Genomic DNA, 20,283 nt, shown 5'->3' with positions numbered 1-20,283 from the left:
CCACAGAAAGTCATCTGCCCACGTATCGCAGTGATGGCTTGTACCAGGTTACCTTCAAGCAGGTCAGCTGGCTCTCTATAGATGAGGATTCCCAAGTACTGGAAAGCTGACTCTTGCCAATGGATTGGCTTGCCACTGAGAGATAATCGGGGGTTCAGTGTGATCTCCGAGAAAGGATACAGGCACGATTTGTCCCAGTTTACATGGAGTCCCGAAACGTGAGCGAATTCAAAGAGTATTTGTTCTATCGAGGCACAAGATGACCCAACACCCCTGAGGTAAATAAGGAGGTTGTCCGCCTTTAGTGAAACACCATGGATAACGTCACCCAAAGGGATACCCCATTTATCCTGCGCCTTACGCAGTGACGCAGCCAACGATTTGTTGGCCAGCGCAAATAGCAGCGGCGAGAGTGGGCAGCCCTGCCGCGTACCCCGCCCGATTGGGATCTGGCCTGATAAATGAAGGACAATTTTGACTCTAGCTACCGGCTGGGTGTATAGAAGTTGCACTCGTCTTAGGAACTCTTCCCCCAAGTCATATCTGCGGAGCGCAGCAAACAAGAATCCCCATTCCAGAGTGTCAAACGCCTTCTCTAGATCCAACACCAGGCATCCCGATTGATCCCAGTTCACCCAGGCATAATTAGCCACTCTAAAGAAGAAGTGGAGGTTTAGAGACGTGCTGCGAGCTGGCACAAACCCGTTCTGGTCCGCGTGCACCAGCTGTGGAACCAGTGGAGCTAATCTGCACGCCAACAGTTTTCCCAAAACTTAATAATCCGTATTTAAGAGTGCAAGCGGCTGGTATGAGCCCAGTAGCTCCGCATTCCTGTTTGGCTACGGCAACGACACCAGCAGCGACTCGCGTAGAGTGCTAGGTAGGGCTCCCGACTCCAGCGCGTCGTTATACATGGAAAGAAGTTGCGGTGCCATTGGTTGCTGATATGCTTTATAGTATTCAGCAGGGAAGCCGCCAGGTCCCGGAGCCTTACCAGTGGCCAGTGAGTGTTTCCCCGCCTGTACCTCCAGCAAAGAGAAGGGCTTGTTCAACTCCCCGTGCTGATCAGCAGTGATTTGCCGCAGGGGGAGCGGAGAGAGGTAGGAGTCCAGCTCCTCGGTGGTTACGCTACATACTGATTTATAAACGTTGGTGTAATTCATCACAAATTCCTTGTGTATATCATACAGCTTGGTGAGTATTTGACCAGTGGCGGACTGCAAGCCCAATATAGGTGTCTGGGCGTGTTCCTGACGGATCAAGCGTGCGATTAGTCTGCCTGCCCTGTCAGCTGCAGCATGTGTACGCACTGCGTGTGAAGTGTAATTTAGGCATCGCAACCTCTCTAGTACCTCCATGTGTTTTCGCCTTTGCGTGTCCAGCACCAGCTGCACATCTCCGTTGTTGGCCAATTCGGCCTCTAGAGTAGTGAGGGTGCGCTCGATGCAACTTATTTCACCATCAAGCTGCTTACTAATGGACCAGCATAAGCCAATACACCGCCCTCTGATCGCAACCTTACCCGTATCCCATAGCATCCCTAAGTGCGTGACGGAGCCAGTGTTGTCTTCATAGTATGTGCCTATCGCCTCGTCTATTGCCTGCCTGAAGGGGGGGGTCTTCCAAAGCTAGGGGTTGCAGTCTCCAGATGCCGGTGGTGGGCCCCTCTTTTTTGCCCTGCAGCTTTAGCACATGTGGGTTGTGATCTGAGCACGTTTTACCCATTTAATCTGCTGTGGTGCATTGTGTCAGTACCTGTTGAGACGCAACAAACCAGTCAATACGGACATGTAGACCATGCGGGTGAGAGTAAAAGGAGTAAAGATGCAATTGTGGGTTGAGTGTTCTCCAGATGTCGGACAGACCCCTACGGCGCAGCCACTTGCCCATACCACGTGCATTGGACGCTGCATCGGTGTGCATCAGTGGAGGGAAAGACCGATCAATGGTGGTGTCCAGGATCGCGTTGAAATCCCCGCCGAGCAAACATGGCACATGGCACCAGCGCGATAGTATTTCAGACAGCGTAGCCCAAAAGGCACCCTGGTTTGTGTTCGGGGCATAAATGGAGCCTAGCACTACATGTTTCCCATTCAGTTGCCCTTTAGATAGGACATATCTGGCATAGGCATCGATCTTGGTCCCCTCTGGCGTGAAGAGAGTCCCGGGCCTGATCGAAATTAGAGCCCACCTGGCATATGAGGAATAGCCTGTGGCCAGAACCTGCCATCTCCATTGCTGCTACAGTCTACAGATCTCAGGCTGCGCTATGTGCGTCTCTTGCAGGAACGCTATGTGTGTTTTGTGGCGTTTAAGATGCGCATAAATGTTTCTGCGTGACGGTGTGTGTAGTCCCCGCACATTCCAGGTAATTACATTGGTGTGTGCCATACTTCAAGAGTGGAGTGTGGTACTGTGCGCACCTGACCTGGTGTCCCTAGTTGTAGGTGATCACGCACAGTGCAGTTAAGCGCGCGGTGTGGACGGTAATAATTAGTGTGAACACTGCGTCGCAGTGCTGACATGAGGGAGAGCTGTATGAGCTAGAACTTGGGTAGAGCAGAGGAATCTCAGATATCTGCCCAAACATTTAACAATGCCATGCCGCAACTGTCGGCTATGTATGCCGATTCAAACATGTCGGGGTGGAGGTTGCTTGTGCATGGATAGCAAGGGTACCACAACGCTGTGGGCCTGCTTGACATAAGTAAACATTTGTGGTGTGTCAATTCTGTGTGGTGCACCAGGCGTCCATCACCTCTGTGGAGGGGATACGGTACGGCCCAGTGTATCCCACGCCTATGGCAGCTGGATACCACATGAAATGTCTAACTGACTTGAGATGCTGGGCTGTTCATTTTGACGTAACTGCATGCATGTTAAGACATCAAATGCATCACATTATTACACTAAATCATCTGCAGTCAGCGGCGTCACTACCAGGAGTGACTGCGAGCCTTCCTCATTGGGCCTTATGCCGGCAAGCTGCAGCTGCTCAGCGAGTGTTCCGAAGGAGTGTCAGAGTCCCTGCTGGGCCACTTGCTTTTCATGTTCTTCACTGCCTCGAGGACACCCTGTCTCTCTTGGAGTGCCTGCATTGGGTCAGGGGCCGTCCTCAGTTGTCTAGGCGAGCTCACAGCTCGTGACCTGTGTCGCCTACGACGGCTTCTGCGTCCTCTCTTTTTGACTCCCCCAATTCTCCTCTCTGACTTGGCGAGGTATGATGGCCCTTGGACTCAAGTCAGTCCCACACATCTGCGTCGTTGAAAAAGTGAGTGGAACCATCTGTGACTACATGTAGCTGGGCCGGGAATATGAGGGAGCATTTAATGTCTAGTTCACGTAATCGTCTTTTGACAGGGAGGAAGTTGCTGCACTGCCTCTGTACCCCCGCAGCATAGTCTGGAGTTGTCAACAATAATGGATTCCAGACGCCTGGTTTCGTGGAGTATCACGTCTGTCTTTAAAGTTCAGCAGGTGGACTAGATAGGGGCGAGGTCGTGTAACAGGTTGCGACCGGCCGGACGGCACTCTATCTGCACGTCCACTGCAAAGTATGGGGAGAGCGAATCAGCAGGCAGCAGGGATTTCATCCAGGACTCAACGCAGGTGACTGCATCTCGGCCCTCCTAGCCTTCCGGCAGCCCCACAATGCGAACATTATTGCGGCGGGAGCGGCCCTCCGCATCATCCACCCTGTGTTCTAGTGACCGAAGTCGTGCTGTGAGTTGTTGCACATCTGCAGACAATCCTCTAGTGACTGGGGCGATCTCTGCAGTTTCCACCGCCAATTCTCCAACTTTTGCCACCAGTTTCGTGTGATCTGCATGCAGGAGAGTGTAGTCCGATGCGATCTTGTCTATGCGGCTTTCTAAGGACGCTCTGGTTTGCACTAGGTTCTCCCCAATACCTGTCACTGCCTGGAGCACCGAGTCTATTTTTGTTTCCTGTGTGGACGGGCCCGAGCCAGTTGCTGCATCAGACTGAGCCGGCCACATGAGGCTTGAAGTTGATGGAGGATTTGTTACTCCCGTACCCGTCCGATTTCTGCCCATGACATACCACAGATGGCTTATGACCGCTCAATGAGAGTGTAAAGGGCTTCCGCTTATGTGTTCGATCAAGGGCTGTAAGTAAGGCTTGTAAGTTGAGGATGGCGTCTGGCGCCCACGGCCCGGGCGCTTGTGACTCCACACGCTTGTAGTTCTCCTCGGTGCGGCCCAGCTGCAACAATGGACCACTGAAGCCTTAGCCGTGCGTCGCCTACCTTGCAAGCCTTTACACGGGCTCCGGTGTGCTAGCAGGTCTCCCCTGTGAGCCAAGGATGAGCTAATAGACAGTCTGGGGAGGGGGGGGGGGCACTTGAGGCACTGCCGGTAGCGGACTTGGTTAGTTCAGACCGGTACGCCGCACTACTCCCGCGTGAGATCCCTCTAGTCCCTCAGTGATAACCAGACTTCAGACACATAATTTAATCTAATCCGCATCTCTTAGCAGTCCCATGATACGCAGCATGAGGCCTCCATGCATAGTCACAACTTTTTGGCCTGCCGGTACTCCTAATCCGCTCTCAGCCGGGTGCTCCACCCCTGGCGCCAGTCGACCCACTAGGCACCACTTCAGTCAGCCAGGGTAGATCCGGCCCACACCTCCCACAGCGCGCAGTTGCACTTCTCACCTGGGTTGATGGGATTGATCTGTCCAGGCTCCAGTGGGATTTTACAGCTCCAGTGTGGGTATGCTGCATTCAGTTTTGGCCTCAAGTCTGGATCCTTGCACAGTGTTGGCTCAGCTTTTCCTGGGCACCAGTGTTACTTTGAATCGCCCTCTGATCCGGCTGATCAGGACACTCAGATCACGCAGGAGCGTCTTCGCCCCGCAGATCAGGCACAGACACAGGGGGTAAAAGGGGGCTACCCCACAGGGCAGTGCGGGCGAACGTTGCCTCGTAGTTCAGGTATCACCCAGTCAGTGTTGCCAGATTGGGCTATTTCCAGCACAATTGGGCGACATTTTTCCCAATTGTGCGGGAAAAACTCATACCTGGCGGGGGGATACTTTTTGGGCTGTATTTAGGCCAGTGTGTGCAATTTACTGGCTGTGGGCGGCACCGACCACGATGAGTTTGTGGCGTGCACCTATCACCGTGGCGCAGAAGGTCCAGTGTGGCAAATGAGCGCGCTAACATCAATACAGCAGTTCTGCTCATTGGAGGAGGACTGACCAGCCAGGGCCTGCCACTGACGTAACATGCTCCTTTTGGCGCGGGCAGGTGCGCACCGTCCTCTGAGATGCAGGTGCATTAGAAGGAAGCGGTGCGTGAGCGGTAGGATAGGATATTGAGAGTTGAAGCGAAGCCATGGAGTGTGAGGTAAGGAATGTAGGGGATGCCAAGGTGGTGTGGAGGAAGTAGGCTCTCTGCGTTGGTAGTAGTAGTCACCATTGCAGGTGACAAAAGAACTCCTTGAGCGAGCACGTGCACCCTTGTACCCCCATGTGAACTAGTGCGGGTGACACCCGGGAGGGTAGTTAGCCTGATAATATGTAAGATCTAAATTCCAGCTTCATGTGAAGTGACTTTGGCTAAACTTGAGTTTTCAGTGATTGGCATTTGGAGTCTGACAATGTTCCTTTTAAGGTGGTTTAGTGCGTGTTCGTTCAGCATTTTATGACGATATGTTTCGCATATGAAGGTGATAACAAATGGTTCCCTTTAAAAGTACCCTTCATTTGCTTCTCATGCTTTTCCGAGCTGAAAGACGATACAAATCTTGTTTTCATATTTGTAACATACCACAGTAGCCTATATATTTACTATGTGTGATTAAATATTTATTCTTAATCATTTTCCATAGCGTTATTGGCCTTTGAGTGGGGGCTTAAGTTTTTTGTAACTTTTCATACGAACAAATGCGAGTTGATAGTTATTGAACATATTTTAAGAGACTTTGCTAGTCTAAGGTCCGTAATTATACCTGTTTTAAGAAGTCTTTAATCCATTTCATAGATTAATCAATGGTGTAAATATAAACATCTTTTTCCTGAGGTGATTTGCATTGCAGGCGCAGCGTGAGATAATCCATGGCATTAATTCCTATTGTTACCTGGTTAAAAGTTTCTCTAGCTGATATCGAAGTGGGCAAATAAAAGGCACTGCAAGTGATCAGTGATGCGGAGGGAGACTCCGGTTGTTATTCAAACGGGTTCTAGTTTAAAGGCGGGAGTTTATTAGCCTTGTGTTTTTATTTTTATTATACATTGAGACTTAAATTGCACATTGTGAGTGAGTGATGGTGGCGTCTTCACTTAATTCCCTTGTTTTTTGTACTGCAAATTTGTGTTGGTGTTTTACCAGAGTTAACTTTCCCAGATTACGTGTGTGCTGTGAATGTTGCGTTTTCTGATAATCACACGATGGCTTCTAGGCTCGAGTAGTGAGTCACTTTCCTAGTGATTGACAAACGCGGTGTCTTCAATACCGTAGCGCCAGAATGAATTGCTTGTAGTGTGACAGAGACGAGGAGTCACGAGTGTCAAGGCAGGGCTTGTTTGCCTACCCTGCAGCCTACTTCTGTTGAGCATGGGAGTTCCTTGGTGCCCAGCGGTGTATTAAGGTGAGATTAGTGTAGGCAGTGTCCATTTTTTCTGCGCTGCCGCGGTCAGCTGCCCCCTCTTCCTTTTATTCCCTCTCTTTCTGTCTCTCTCTCAGCTCCTCACTTGCTGAAACCCGTGCTTCACTAAACGTCTCTTATCCTCGGTTTCATTCTACCTTCCTTCATTCATCCCCTTGTGAAATGGATTACAAAAAAGAAAGAAACACTTTTGTTGGAAATGTCTTTCTTACATATTTCTGTTCCAAAGTGCAGCCTCAGGACAAAGAGAAAAAAACAGGTGCAAAATAGGAAAAATAAATAACTGAATAACGCATTACACAGAAGTTGCAAAGTTGCCAGATTGGTTTTATTCTTACACAAACACATTAGCCCACCTAACAGAGTTTACCATTGAAGCGCTACTTTCGTTTTCTCGTAATTCTTTGAGCCTGGTACGACTCCTGGTGGCCCCCTGCCCTGGGCACCACTCCCAAGCCAACGGACCACGCACGCAACCTGGGCTTCATCCTGGACTCCTCCCTCTCGATGACCAGACAAGTCAACGTCGTCTCATCATCGTGCTTCAACACCCTGCGCATGCTCCGAAAGATCTTCCGATGGATCACCACGGAAACCAGGAAGACGGTCACCCAGGCCCTCGTCACCAGCTGACTGGACTATGTAAACACCCTCTATGCCGGAACCACAGCCAAACTTCAGAAAAGACTCCAACGCATCCAGAACGCCTCTGCACGACGCGTCCTGGACATCCCCCGACACAGCCACATCTCCGGCCACCTGAGAAACCTGCACTGGCTCCCCGTCAGCAAGAGGATCACGTTCAGACTCCTCACCCACGCACACAAGGTTCTCCACGACCTGGGCCCCAAGTACCTCAGCAACCGCCTGACCTTCTACACGCCCACCCGCCAGCTACGATCGACCAGCCACGCCCTCGCCGCCGTTCCACGCATCCACAGAGCCACCGCCGGAGGAAGATCCTTCTCCTACCTGGCTGCCAAAACATGGAACTCCCTCCCCATCCACCTTCGGCTAACCCAGGACCATCTCTCCTTCAGGAAGCAACTCAAGACCTGGCTTTTCGAGCAGAACGGACCCCTCTCCCCCAGCGCCTTGAGACCCTTCCGGGTGAGTAGCGCGCTATACAAATGTTATGATTGATTGATTGATTGAACAACATTGTTTTCCCTGGGTGTATTAGTGCACCATTCCAGGAGGTTCTGCAATACCGGGTTGATGACTGGAGTGTATAGTTCTTTATTGTGATTCTTATCAGTTCTTTTCCTTATTTTAGTTTATAAAATGTGTACTACTGTTCTGTGTTCAGGGATGTGGTCTTTTTAAACCATACTACGTATGTTTTGTAGGGATTTAAGCAATGGACATTGAAACGGTCCCTGCCGGGCCCTGTAGTCATGTGCTTAACATTTCAGGCAAAAACACTCATTGATTTCTAAATGAGTATGAAAGTGTTAAGGTGATAACCATGTTGCTCTGCTTACATTTCACATGCTTTACTTAATCTTGCATTCTCTGTGAAGCTCCAGGATGTTGTTACTTTATTTTCAGGCAGCATATTGCTCTTGTGCATAATTTGAATTGAATTTCATCCAGGTATTTATTGCGGGTCACAATTCAGATGTAGTTGAAGGCAGTGCTAGTTGCTCTCACTGGGACAAAGGATGTGACACTATGGCCAGAGCTGCCGAATTTGGTACTGGGGAACCAGGTTCAGTCTTCATGAAAAGTCCACCAGACCGCTCTCCTGAGGAAGCACATTCCCATGCTAGACCTTAGAAACCCTAGCTAGAGCTTTGAAGCTCTGTAGTCATAGCAACTTGAAGGTCCGTCCACCACAATCCATACTGAAGTTCACCTCCAGTCTTGCAGGTAGGCCTACAAAGCAGCACACCCTAGGGCAATAGTGACTGTCACTGAATTCACAGGTCCCTTGAGGCCAGTCCGCCTCACCCATTGGTACCTCCATTGGCCTTGTTTAAGCAGGACTAGTGCAACTCACCATGGATCGGAAATGCAGGATTTGCACGCACGCCAAACTAAGGGGCATATGCTGTAGGGTGGAGAGAACCACCCGCCTCCCCAAAACTTGTGGCCTAAGCTATAAAGACAGGAAATTGCAATCCCCAGCACATGTTACTCTATTTCCTAAACAAATGACAGCAGTAGCATACGTAAGTCCACTTACTCACAAAGCAAACAGTGATGAGGTTCTTTGTTTCTTTTATTCTTTTTTCTTTTATTCGTACAAGTCCTTAGCCAGCCAACACGTGTTTCGTCACCACAGTGGGAATATTAACCCGCGACTTTTTCAAGGCTCTAATGTCACTTGTCCTAATCTATTTCAAATGTGGTGATAATTCCAACCCATAAGGTATATTAGCGAAGATATTCATATATTGCTCTAATAGTTTTCAAAAGTCGTCCACTGACAGAACCAAAATCTTGGTCTGTCGTCGTGTGTATAGTTGCAGAATTCAGTCTTGTTCAGGTATCGCGCCTTGAGTGATCTTGAAAATGAGTATCTATTAAAACAGGTGCCCAGTTAACCTCCTCCCACTATCTATATATTGAATAGAATTTAAATACATCCTTAAAATGTCTTCAGAAGACTACTTTTGCAAAATTTGAGCGTTTCGACTTTGGGCTGGTTTTTGGGCTGGAACTGGTCTGCGTTGGGCTGGATTGAGCTTATACTTGAGCAGCTTTGGGCTTGGGGTGGGTCTCAAAATCTGGCAACACTGCACCCAGTAGTAGCGCTCGAGGGGGAAGGGGAGGGAAAGGGAGGCATAGGCAGCAGGCTCTTGCGTGCACTCTCCAGTAATGGCCTCACTGCAGGTCGGGTCCACCTCCAACTTGCACTACCAGCGCCGTCCGATATCCTCCCCAGGCTCACACGGCCCAGCAACACGCTGCAGACTCTCAACACAGCGAGGAAGGGAGCAGCCCAGTCACGAACTCCACCTCCTCGCTGTGGCTCCAACACGGGCAGTCGGCCTTGCAGCAGGGTACGGGAAGGCCGCGCTGCCTCAGTCCGGTGTGAAGTGCCTCCGGCAGCGGTGAGTGTCAGGCAGTTTGGAAACAGCACAGTATCCCGCCTGAGTCAGTAGTGGGCACGGTCCGGGTCGCAGCGTGTGGCCTCAGACAAGCAAGCCCTCTGGCTCCAGCTCCGTCTCAGTCACGGCGCGCTGCAATGTCCATCGGCTGCGTTTCAGTTAGCGTGGCGTCATGAGCTCAGCAAACGACTCCTGTCTGGTCACACTGGCTGCAGGGTCCCTCCGGTGCAGGCAGGTCGGCACGATGGCCATAATCAGCGCAGGAGAACCAAAGGATTCTCGGGCTACGATGCAGAGCTCTTCAGATCAGGTCCGCCATCATGGCTGGCTAGCCCCCGGTTATTCGGTCTTTTCTGGCTAAAGCCACTCTAAATACATTTATTTTTCCTGCCATCGATAAGGAATGAAGGAGAAATGGCTCACCAGGCCAAAAGGATTTTGCTTTGGAAAGATTGCCTGCTTGGCATATCTGATACACCTGGCCTCCTGTAACTAGGATGGGGTGTGGGATATTTCTAATTGGCTAATCTACAGGAGGGGATAAGTATCTATCAGAAAAACATCACCAAAGGTAACTAATTCAATCAACTGTTCTTCACTTACTCAAGGGAAGTTCTCAAATATGGGTGAGCCTTTCTTTGTTTCCAAACAGAGCCTTGTCACTCATGTCTTTGTAACTCACATCCTGGCGTTCTTTGCCAAGAACCTACACACCTCAAATGATGAAAAAAAGGTTAAAAGAAGACCGTGTTTGCTATTCCGGCACTAGCTTTGATCTTATGTCCCCTACTCTTTCTTGTTGTCCCATCTCTTTCACATGCTGAGAAGCTATCCTCCTGGCATGAAGCTTGTTACAAATATGAAATAATGACATGTATATGGAAGCAGAGAAGAATTTAAAAGATGGTGACCCGTAAACAATACCTCTTTGGAGTGGACTTGCAGATTTATATTGATGTTAATTTGAAATAGATCAAGCATGCATGGTAGTAAACATATGCCATGCAATTCCTTCCAGCAGTCACCAGCGGGATGAGGATGCAGAGGAAAAGAAATTACAATGACTAGCCCTATTACATTTTAAACCAGAATTGTAATTCCATATTCTTTCATAAAACATTCCAAATTATGGCGATTTTGTCGCTGTTCCAAATAGGATATCGACAGATCCAAACTCTTTTGCCAAAAGAGTTCAGAAGTAGTGGACTGCTTCAGGACAAATAACTCATTAACTTGCTGTCCACAGGATCGTCTTCTTCAGTGACTGCAGTTCTCCAAAAGTACAGAGGTGGCTTCAGAATAAAAAATATTCCCTCAGCCAAAGAGCTCAACCTTCTCCTTTGAAGATGTCAAATTTGGTGGGGCTATGGGGCATACACTTCCTGGTTCTTTCAATTGAAAAAGTTCTAAGCCAATGAAATGCTGTTTTGCAAAAGCACCACAGCAGTAGCTTGATACTCCTATAGTTCACAAGTACTACCTTTTTCAGTACTACCACACATTTGATTAAAAACCATACATAGCCATGAAACTCTGAATCTATATATTAAGTAAACAATATATATTTTTTAATTTATGGAGGTACTGCGCAACTTTCAAGGAAAGTGAAAGAAAAACGATTGTGCAGACAACACGGACACTTGTAATGAACTTTGACCTATTACGACAGTACTGTGGTACCCCAAAAATGTTTTTGAGAATGAATACCATAATAAAAATCATGTTATGATTATAAACACATTTTTTTTTTTTAAGTAATGCTTACAAATTGAAAGAAAAATGCAAAAGTGTAATATCAGTTATAGTTAGGAAAACTTTATTATTTCTATACAAAACCAACTTAAACTACACAAAACTTAGAAATTGAAAAGTTTTAGTTATAACTTAGTTATAATTTGTTTCCCGAGCAAAACGTACTATAACTCACGCACCTCCGTACACAGTGTTGTCAACTTGCATGCCAGCCTACATTAACTATAACTCGCGCCTTCCCCATTCACAGCTTATACCCTTTTATATTACATCACTTATACCGTATTAAATCATAGCATTCATAACAGCAGTGGTTCCTCCATTGGAGCGGAGGAGTGTCACCCCCTCCCCCACGCGCACCTGCAGAGAGAGGAAAAAATAAAATGGTACTAAATGTATTTTTTACCCTCTGCTGCACTGAGTGTGGGGGCGGGGCCCGTGCGTCATTGCTGCTGATTGGCAGCAATGAGGAGTGGCCCTTTCTGTTTGAAGTGAGCATGTAGGTTTGGCCAGCTATCTTACTACGGCCAGCCTGGCATGTGCAATTTAAACTATTCCAACCCAGCTGTCTGAGACAGCTGAGTTGGAGAACAGGCACAGGACTCCATTGCGTTTTGGAGCGCTGAGGCAGCATGCTCCACCCAATTCAGACACTTCACTCATGCTGCTTAACAGCATGAGAGCAGCGTCTGGATTGGATAAAGTACTTGGCTGTGTGACGTCACCTCGCGCTTGAAGGATTCTGGAGCCAGAAACTGGAGTGCATCGAGGATGTGGTGCAGGATAAGGTGATTAATTTGTTTTTTTTTATTTCTTAGCTGTTTAATGTATGTTTTAATGTACTTTTTTTTTCGTATGTATGTTTTACATTATGTTGCGCCCCACTGTGTTTATATGTCACCAACTGCCACTGCATAACACCACTCATGACCTCTCACATGACACAATTAATGAGAACATGGTAGAGGTCCGAGTTATAGTTAATGCAGTGTGGTTAGCAAGTTGACAACACTATACGGAGGGGGAGTTACAACACACACACACTTTCTCTCTCTCACACTCTGTTTTGGAAAAGATGAGGCTAGCAAGACAGCTAAAGTAGTCTCAAGCCCAGAATTAAAAAGCAAACTCTTCCCCTCCACCATCCTTAGCCGTTGCAGTGCACCCTCATAGAGGCATCTAGTCCCAGGGAGATAAACTCCCATTGGTTGGCATTATTTTGACTCTTTCATTCTTTCTTTGCTTCTTATTGGATGGTTTTCCTTGTCCTTCCTAGGTTTGTCTTGCCCCTAGAGTCCAGACGCTTTACCATCAACCTCTTCTTTCCTCTTACTTTTCCTGTTCTTACATTGATTTGGCAAACTTCTAAAGGTAGCTGTATATCACCAAGGTTGATGAGACAAGGTGAAGTACCAGTCTTATGTTTACTGGTTGTATTTTATTTTGCCTAAGTTTATTGTGTCCTATTGTGCTTTTTAATAAAGAATATTTAAACCTAAAAACTGTTCTCTTTATACATGCTTTATACAATATTTTATCTGCATAACTAAGAACTTAAAGAGAACATACATCTACACCTTTTCCCCTAACTTCTCCTGCATAAGTTGTCAAGTTACCCTTCAACAATAATGCTTCAAACCGGAAGCATTCAGGAAAAAACTCTCAAACATACTTCACTGGTAATACGCGAGTTACCACTTGAAATTTGTTTATGCCCTGCAATAGCAGTAGCCGGAGAAAGCAGCATTTCGTTCCAAATGCTTGTGATTTGTAGCATTTTATTTCTGCTTGACTTACAGAGCAGTAATGCCAGGAAACCAAGATTAGTCTTATGTCCCTTCCTGAAAGCCTTTTTGGCAGATGGCTCTTTACAAAACACAATATATACATTCAAGTTTGTTTGGAAGTTCAGTCGCACTGAAGAGTTCAGCTAAAAGGCAGTATGTAAAGACATGTATACAATCTAAATGGGGTGAACAGGATTTCTGTGAGTTTCTGGCTGATGTCCTGCATCTGCTAAACTGTAATAAACCACCCTGTTTAATTTGTCCTATCCTATCTCATTTCCAAAAGAATTTGCTGCAAGTTGCTTGGGCCTACATGTTCCTATATCCTAGGTGCAGCAGTGTATTATGTGTACACTGGCCAAGAATGGGGATCCTCCATCAGATAGTGTAACATTTGGAATTGTGGAGTCCCCTTTCATACTCTTACAACCTTGTGATCTTGAATTGCGAGTGACAACCGTGTTTTCCAACACTTTTTAGGTTTTGAATGATCAGAATGAGGTCCACTCTGATTTACTATCAGTTTCTACCACCATTAAGGAATATCCTTGAAATTTGTCTTCATCTTTATCGCATTGAGTGTATTGTTTTGGAAATATTTGCTGTCTTTCATGGAGTCTTGCTACCTAGTGATATTTGTCCAAATGAAATGCATATTAGTGTATGCCAGTTTGCTATTCAATTTTCTTAGCACTTTTTCCATGATCTCTGTTATGTGCTTTTTCCTCACAGGTAGAGAGAGAGGTCAGTGACGCCATGCAGAAGTCATTGAAATACTGCGATGTTGATACTGTTTCAGCTCGACAACCCCTTTGCCAATATCGAGCAGCGACTATTCATCACAGACTTGCATCCATGTTTCATAGCTGTTTGAGGAATCAGGTATGCCAGTCACAACCAATTTCTATGATAATCTTTCTATTGAGATCTTTAAGTTGACTTTGTGGTAGAAAGTCTTCCAGTGTGAATATAAAATTCTATTCTCCATGTAGTTCTGTCTCCCTTCTTTCTTTCTCTCGCTGCTCCTGACGACTGGTCACGGTTTTAAAGTGGATGCATGTATGTGTCCAACAGACTATAGCCAGCTATTCATTGGCTAAGTTACATTGCAAAAAATTCCAGGCGTAGGCCTCTTTCTTTGTGTCCCCCAAGAGCATATAGAAAGAAGACAAACTATGGGTCAAGAGTCTCTTCACAGGAATTTTGTGACGCAAGAAGGTTCCAAACAAAACTGACAAAGAACACTGTGCTGGTTTTTTTTCCAAGTATCTTGCCAGCACGGAGCCCGATTTTACCTCTCATTTGATCTCACACAATGGGAGAGGTCTCTCCTTTCTCATTTTAGAGCTTGCACAGTTGGCCTGTGTGGAGTGCCTTTCCCTTCCCAAACCTGAATACGAAGTGCCTTTTCGGAGGTCACAGATGAGATGATGCTAAAGTCATATGTTTTGCCAGTCCTCTGAATGATGAACATTGGCAAGAGCCTGGCACATCTTCTCATAACATAAGCTGAGCCTGAAAGCCTCTGCCAATGTAGTGCAGATGAGGAGATATGGCAGAGACCGAAAGTGGGAGCAGCATTGTTAGAAAGCCCATGTTCTTTTGTGCCCTTGTCACCATTTTCAGTTACTAGTCTTGATTACTCCGGGGAGCATGGCCTCCGGCAGCTTCCGTCTGTGCTTGCATGTCGTAATGTGAGTGCATGTGGGCATATTTTTGGGCATATGTATGTGTGCAATTCTGCCTGCGTGTGGACATATAGTGTTAACAGAGCTTATCATTGTGATCTTTTGAAAATGATGCAGTCCTTGGATGCCTGTTGGCCTTCCCCAGACATGCTGTAGTCCACTTATTAAAGGAAGCTGTTGAGAAGAAGGTAGTCCCATCAGACAGCGACAAATCCCAATGCAAGCAAACGTGAATGAGTCCTGTGTGCTGAAGCCTTAGAGCAAACTCAAAGTTTCGCAATCCTTTGTAGCTCAAGAGGCATAAGAAGTGAAGGCATCAAGTGGCACCTGCCTCACTGAGTCTGCCCTTTAGGCCAGTCCTCCCTGCAGTCTTTTCAGGTGGCGCCCTGACAAAGGAAGTACACGGGTCCACGGAGTATTGGACCAGGCAAGAGTAGGATTTTGCTGTGGACTCCTGTTAGAAAACCACTCCCACACCGGAAGTGTGGTGGTGTTCTCCCAGACATACACTGTGGTAGCTTGGCTCGAGTGGTCAGGGATCAGGCACCGTGCTAAGCATACGTCATACCCACACAATAACCATGCGTGCATCCGTTCCAAAAACGACACTACACCTTAAAAATTATACTGAAAATATATCTCTTTATCTTCTTTTCTCTTAGTTGCTGATTCAATAACTAATAATACAATCACAGTACACAAGGCTTTTCTTGTAGAAGGGTAGGTCAAATAAATAGTACGCCAACAATTCAATAAATAAGGTAGATCATAAATAATCAAGGCATAAATATAAGTGCATTACATAAAAGGCAATTAAATATTATGAGGCAATAAATACTGCGAGACAATAAATACTGTGCGACAATAAATACTGTGCAACAATAAATACTGTGAAACAATAAATACTGTGAGGCAATAAATACTGTAAGGCCATAAATAGAATGAATACAATAAATACAGTGCTCTCAATAAATAATAAAAGCCAACAGTGACACTTGAAAATCAGTTCACATTCCTGAGGTACTATGGGATGATTTGGCCCAATCCCAGCTTGTAGAGTTTTGGATGACCTGAGGGGTGTACTACTTGGCTTGGACAAGGCTGAGGCCTAAACTGAGGTAGATCAAGGGGGAATCTAGAGATCTGGCTCTCCCACACTACACAACCCCTCTGTATTAGTCTCAGCTCACCCCTGGCACTATCAAGCTGGTTCCAGCACCTCTCTAGCCTCTAGGATGGTCTCTTAGGGCTTCACAGGGCCTTAGGCGCCCTCTATTCCACTTACTGCCCTTTTTATGAAGTTCCGACGCCGCTGGAGTCGTGTCGACGCCGTGAGGCGGTTCCGGTTCGATGTCGGCGGCCTCGGCTCAATGACAGTTCTTGTTGACGCCGGTTCGATGACGTCGGGCAGTCTTGGCTCAATGTCGACTTCGGGCGGCTCCGGTTCGATGACGTCGGGCGGCCTCGGCTCGATGTCGACTTCCGGCGGCTCCGGAGTGCGATCTCCACTCCCGACCTCCAATGCTCCTTTCCTCAGGTTCCGGCGACTCCGGAGGGCGACCTCCACTCCGGACCTCCGGCACGATTCTCTTCAGGTTCCGGCGACTCCGGAGTGCGATCTCCACTCCCGACCTCCGGCACGCTTCACCTCAGTCTCCGGCGACTCCGGAGGGCGGACTTCACTCCCCCGTCGACGCCGCACACTCGACCTCGGGTAACTTCCTCCTCGACCTCCGGTACTCTCCACGACCTCCGTCGGCGCCCTCTCTCGACCTCTGGCGGCTCCGGGTACGACGTCTGCTTTCCAGTCAGCGCCGCTTCTCCACCTCGGGCTCCAGGTCTCCAGGCTCCTCGACGTCGGACTTCAAGAAGTTACCAGTAACCAGGTCAGGAACTTGCTGTTCTTTACTTTTAAGGCCTGTTCCTGCTGTCCAGGTCCTTAAGATGGTTTTTCCTGCTTTCTCCCACACCGGGCTCTAGGCTGGGCTCAGTCAGTAGGGACTAGTATCAAGGGTGGGTTTATGGACCCCACTCCAGGCACAAGTTTCCACCCCTGCTGCCTCACTCCTTCAGGTTTCTGCTCCTCTCTCTTCACCAGTCAGGTGCCAACTGCCAACTCCAACTGCCAACCTGGAGATGCCTTCCCAACATTCTAAACCTGCCTCACACTGTCACAGGGTTCTGGAATGTTCTGGAAGGTGCTGGTAGGTTCCAGTGATGTCACAGGTGACAATGGGTGGCCACCATTTTGTGTTTCAGGCCCTCAGACAGAAGTTCCAGGGGTAGATAAAATGGCTCCCTGAATCTGCATCAATACTAAAAAGTCTGGTGGTTCCCAAAAAGGAAAAAATACTAACAGGGTTTGAGGCAAAAGTGGGACAAAATAAATAATGATGAGGAGGGACCACCCAAAGGGCTGACAGGTCTAACACGCGTCCCCCCCCAGCTGAAAGTGGGGAGAGCTACCCAACCCCTTGGGAGTTCTCATCACTAAGGCGGAAATACCTTGAGAGACCGTCTGCATTGGCGTGGTCCACTCCAGGCCGATGTTCCACCTGAAAGTCCATTCCCTGTAGGGAGATCGACCACCTCAACAACTTGGGATTCTCCCCCTTCATCTGCATCAGCCAACGAAGGGGTCTGTGGTCGGTCTGAACTAGGAAGTGCGAGCCAAACAGGTATGGCCGCAACTTCTTCAGAGCCCATATCACTGCAAAGGCTTCTCGCTCTATTGCACTCCACTTCTGTTCCCTGGGAAGTAGTCTCCGGGATAGGAAGACCACGGGTTGATCCAGACCCTCTTCATTGAGTTGCGATAACACTGCCCCAATGCCATGTTCTGATGCATCTGTCTGGACAATGAACTTCTTGGAAAAGTCTGGGGCCCTTAAGACCGGGGCCTCGCACATGGCTTGCTTCAGTTTTACAAAGGCCTGCTGACAAGCCTCCGTCCAGACTACCCGTCGAGGTTGTTTCCTGGACGTAAGCTCCGTGAGGGGGGCCACGATGGTACCGTATCCCTTCACGAAGCGGCGGTAGTATCCGGTGAGGCCCAAAAATGCTCGGACCTCAGTCTGAGTCTTGGGGGGGTTCCCAGGCCATGATGGCCTCGATCTTCGCCTGGAGGGGTTGCACCGCTCCCCTACCCACCAAGTGTCCAAGGTACACTACCCACCCCTGCCCGATCTGGCACTTGCTGGCCTTGATCGTCAATCCAGCTTGTCTCAGGGCCTGGAGAACAGCTTGCAGGTGACGCAAGTGATCCTCCCAGCTGTTACTGAAGACGGCTATGTCATCCAGATAAGCAGCAGAGAAACTCTCCATTCTGGTGAGGATCTGGTTTACCAGGCGCTGAAACGTGGCAGGTGCGTTCTTGAGCCCAAAGGGCATCACACAGAACTGGTAGTGGCCATTGGGCGTGGAGAAGGCTGACCTTTCCCTTGCTCCATCAGTCAAAGAGATCTGCCAGTACCCAGAAGTAAGGTCAAAGGTACTTAGATATTGGGCAGCTCCCAGCCGGTCAATCAATTCATCCGCCCTTGGGATCGGATGAGCATCAGTTTTGGTTACTGAATTCAGTCCCCGGTAGTCCACACAGAACCTCAGTTCCGGTTGGCCACCCGGTGGTGCGGCTTTTGGTACTAACACCACCGGACTGGACCAGGGGCTGCTAGAAGGTTCGATCACTCCTAGCTCCAGCATCTTAGTGACTTCACTGTTAATGCTGGCCTTCACCTTGTCTGACATCCGGTAGATCTTGGACTTCACAGGTGGGCTGTCTCCTGTGTCCACATCATGGACGCACAGGTGAGTCCTACCCGGAACAAGGGAGAACAACGAAGAGTACTGTCCCAGGACCTGGCGGCAGTCCTCTTGCTGTTCAGGAGTTAGGGAGGGGGAGAGAATCACTCCCTCCACCGACCCATCCTTCTCTTGAGACGCAAATAAATCGGGGAGAGGCTCGCTTTCCACGTCCTCTCCTCCGTCAGTCACCATCATCAAGATGACTTCGGGCCTCTCGTGGTGGGTTTGAGGCGGTTGGCATGCAGCACCCGTAGGGGCTGACGAGGGGTCTTAAGATCCACCAAGTAGGTAGCCTTACCCTTCTTCTCCAATACCTCAAAGGGTCCTGACCAGCGATCCTGGAGGGCGCTAAGCTCTCCCGGTTCGATCACCCACACCTTCTGGCCAGGCTCCAACTCCACCGGGTGAGCGTTGTGGTCATACCACGCCTTCATTACTGCTTGGCTGGCCTCCAAGTTGTCAGAAGCTTGCTTCCACAACTTAGCCATTTGGCTTCGGAAGGCCAGCATGTAGCTCACCACGTCCTGGGGAAGCTTTCTGGGAGTTCTTTCCCATCCGTCTCTTACCAGGCTGAGAGGTCCACGCACAGGGTGCCCATACAAAAGCTCGAAGGGGCTGAAGCCCACTCCCTTCTGTGGCACTTCCCTGTAGGAAAACAATAGACAGGGTAGGAGGACGTCCCATTTCCTCCGCAGGCTTTCAGGCAGACTTCTGATCATGCCTTTCAAGGTTTTGTTAAACCTCTCCACCAGACCATTGGTCTGGGGGTGGTAAGGAGTTGTGAACCGGTAGGTCACTCCACACTCCTTCCACATGGCCCGCATGTACGCTGACATGAAGTTGGTCCCCCTGTCGGACACAACTTCCTTGGGAAAACCCACTCGGGTAAAGATTCCCATCAGGGCCCTAGCCACAACAGGTGCTGTTATGGTCCTCAGAGGTATTGCCTCTGGGTACCGTGTGGCATGATCCACCAGAACCAGGATAAACCTGTGACCAGCTGTAGTAGGTGGATCTAACGGACCCACAATGTCGATGCCCACCCTTTCAAAGGGGGTGCTAACGACTGGAAGTGGTTCCAGGGGAGCTTTCAGCTTCACCCCTGTTTTCCCACTGGCTTGGCAAGACACACATGTCCGGCAGTAGGTATCGGACGACACTCTCATTTGAGGCCAATAAAAGTGTGGGACAAGACGGGCGAAGGTCTTGTCTTGCCCCAGGTGTCCTGCCAAGGGGATCTCGTGAGCCAACTCCAAAAGGAAGGCTCGATAACGTTGAGGGACTACCAAGGCTCGTGACGATCCATGTAGGGGTGCCTTGGGTTCACTGTAGAGGAGGCCATCCTCCCAGTAAACACTGTAGTTCCCTTCAACGTTCCCTGCTGCCTGGGCTTCGGCCTGTCGCCTCAGTCCCTCAAGGGTAGGGCACTCCTTCTGGCCCTGGCAGAATTCCTTTCTGGACGGGCCTCCCTCCACGTGCCACTCGGCCGGGATGGGTAGGTCCTCCAGTTCGGTGACATCCCCCACCGCAGACTCCTGGTCCACCACCTCCGGTGGCCTATCCG

At 48.8% G+C, this 20,283-nt stretch overlaps 1 protein-coding gene across 2 annotated transcripts in view; it reads left to right on the top strand.

The window, feature by feature from the left end:
- EDRF1 (erythroid differentiation regulatory factor 1) overlaps window positions 1–20,283 on the top strand; it is a 412,080-nt gene that overhangs the window by 330,571 nt on the left and 61,226 nt on the right. For both annotated transcript variants that reach the window (XM_085606261.1, XM_085606259.1), the window contains one exon: window positions 13,960–14,109. In XM_085606261.1, coding sequence (XP_085462387.1) covers window positions 13,960–14,109 — 150 coding nt within the window. The remainder of the gene's footprint in view (window positions 1–13,959; window positions 14,110–20,283) is intronic.

This window comes from Triturus cristatus, chromosome 1_2 (assembly GCF_964204655.1).
Source record: "Triturus cristatus chromosome 1_2, aTriCri1.1, whole genome shotgun sequence".
In the NCBI taxonomy this organism is placed as follows: Eukaryota; Metazoa; Chordata; class Amphibia; order Caudata; family Salamandridae; genus Triturus; species Triturus cristatus.
This window is presented reverse-complemented; position numbering and strand designations above follow the sequence as displayed.